General features: G+C 38.1%; 1 protein-coding gene across 4 annotated transcripts in view; it reads right to left on the reverse strand.

Annotated features, from left to right (window-relative positions):
* WDR37 (WD repeat domain 37) overlaps positions 1-2,478 on the reverse strand; it is an 89,086-nt gene that overhangs the window by 29,626 nt on the left and 56,982 nt on the right. For 3 of the 4 annotated variants that reach the window (XM_045289808.1, XM_045289809.1, XM_045289810.1), the window contains exons 10-11: positions 1,835-2,075; positions 281-422 (exon numbers count right to left, since the gene is read on the reverse strand). In XM_045289808.1, the coding sequence (XP_045145743.1) occupies positions 281-422; positions 1,835-2,075 (383 nt within the window). The remainder of the gene's footprint in view (positions 1-280; positions 423-1,834; positions 2,076-2,478) is intronic. The other variant, XM_045289811.1, reaches the window with a different exon arrangement.

Consider the following 2,478-nt stretch of genomic DNA (forward strand, 5'->3'; position numbering starts at 1 on the left):
GAACATTTCTTGATTCTTCTTTTAAATCTCCCTCTCCCCATTCCATTTCCTCAACCAATGTTCTGAGAAAAGATCAGTCTTCTCTTAATCTCGCCGATGTTTTGAAATCTTCAAAATCAAGCTATATGCTTAGGAAAATAGCAGTTATTTTGAAAGATAGTGGAGTTAAAAGTTACTAGAAAAGGTTAAGATTAAAATGGACCTTGAATGTCCTAACACAAAACTTGTTTTCAAGAATAATTAAATACATATGACAAGATCTAAAACAACTGTGACTTACTCTGTGTGGCCCTGGAAAACATTCACAGAATGGATTGAAGGGTCCCTGAAATCCCAAAGACGGAAAGTCGTGTCTCGAGATGATGTTACCACAAGTCGCTGGTTGGGATGTGTACAGCAATGAGTTAATTCTTGATCGTGTCCTAAAATTACACATTAAAAAAAGAGTAGTTCAAATAACAAAACTGCAAGATTATTTACCTGCTATACTTATACAACTGGAATGAAACTGTTTTTAAAAACAAATAAATATATGTACGTCTTCATGGGCTCCCCAGCTAAAATTCAATTTAAGAAGGGCATTAAAGAAAGAACTTGATGAATGTGGAGTTACAGTGGAAGAGGAACAGGTGGTACATCTGTGTATAATCCATTTTAAAATCCTAACAGAACGACAGATAAAATACTTCAGCAGTCTGAGTATATGAACAACTTAATTCTTTACTTCCAGAATAACCTCTAATAAGATAATGCTATAGAGCCCTCAGTAAAAGGTAATCCTTAAAACTTCGTTAGGAAATACATTTACTGATAAATTTGTAACAACTATGGCAGGAGGAAATCTAACTTGGCTCCTAAGATTCCACCTTCTGGTACACAGCTTGAATACTACCCTTCCCATGAATTTGGGTAGATTTTGTAAAACTGCGATATGGTCCTCATAATAAGGGTACATTATATGGCATGAGAATCTTTCTAATGTAACTTAAGAGAAAAGAAAGGGGGAAAAAACCCTCCCTGCTATCAAGTCAATTCTGACTCATAGGGACCCCATCAGTCAGGTTGTAACTACCCTTGAGGGTAGTTCTGGAGCAAACTATTTATAGGAGGACAAAGCCTCATCCTTCTCCCCAGGAGTGACCACTAGTTTCAAACTGCAAACCTTGTGGTTAGCAGCCCAACAAATAACCACCATGCCACCCGTATCCCCCGAATGCAACTAAGGTTAATTAATCAGTTGACTTTGAGTTAACCAAAAGAAAGATTATCCTGGGTTGAGCTCTTAAATGGAATCTGGCCTTGCCAAAAGTCAGAGACTAAAGAGCCACTCCTTTATCAGCTTAAAAGAAAGCAAACAATTGTGTTATGAAAAGCCTTCGGAGAATGATGTGAGAATCCTGAAGGAAATCTTAAAGTCCCTGGTCAACAGATAGCAAGAAAGCAGGAACCTCAACCATGAAGTTGCAGGAACTGAATTATGTCAACAGTTCATATGCCTGGTCAACACTCTGATTTCAGCCTGGTGAGATACCTGAGCAGAAAACCAGCAACGCTGGTTTCTAACTCATGGACATAATAAAAAATGTGTATTATTTCATACCACTGAATTTATGGCAATTGTTACAAAGTAATAGAAAGCTAATGCAATGACTATTTCAAATACCTTAAATGTCATATGCTGCAAGTAAATCCCCTAGAGATAAAACAAATTTTGATACCAACAGTTATCTGAAAATAACAGGAGAGTCAGAGGTATAGAAATCATTTTGGCCAATAAAAAATTTGTAGTATTAACAAATCAACATTAATCAAGTAGAAAATGTGTTTAAAGTACCAGTCAGAGAATGAACAAGTTCAGATGTCTCCACGTCATAGAGATTCGCTGTCCTGTCCCAGGAGGCTGTCACTGCCTGCTTTCCTCCAACCAACCAATCAGCTGCTATGACCACTCCTTGGTGGCTCTTAAGAGATGTCAGGGGAACTCGAATGGTAGGGCAATCACTGGACACGTCTCCATCTGCATCAGCTTCATCTTTATCAGAAAACTCTACTTCATCTTCTCCAGATATCTGCTGCTAAATATAAGGTCAAAAGAGAAAGAAACTTCCTGGGGATCTCAGGTACTATTCTAGAATCGGCTGCATAATCACACTGCTCTTACTTTTCCATCCAGGGTTGCTTCATCGTTATGACCAATACTGACACCATTATTGGAACATAACTGATTACCCCACCCACCCCAGGGGGACAAACCACACAAAAGTGGGTGAAGGAAGACAGCGGACAATATAAGATATGAAAATAATAATAATTTATAATTTACCAAGGGGTTCATGAGGGAGGGAAAAAATGAGCTGATACCACAGGCTCAAGTAGAAAGAAAAATATATTTTGAAAATGATGATGGCAACAAATGTACAAAAGTGCTTGACACGATGGATGGATGGATGGATGGATGGATGGATGGATGGATGGATG

Source organism: Echinops telfairi, unplaced genomic scaffold, assembly GCF_000313985.2.
Source record: "Echinops telfairi isolate 266 unplaced genomic scaffold, ASM31398v2 ScPeMD7_31;HRSCAF=116, whole genome shotgun sequence".
NCBI classification, from domain to species: domain Eukaryota; kingdom Metazoa; phylum Chordata; class Mammalia; order Afrosoricida; family Tenrecidae; genus Echinops; species Echinops telfairi.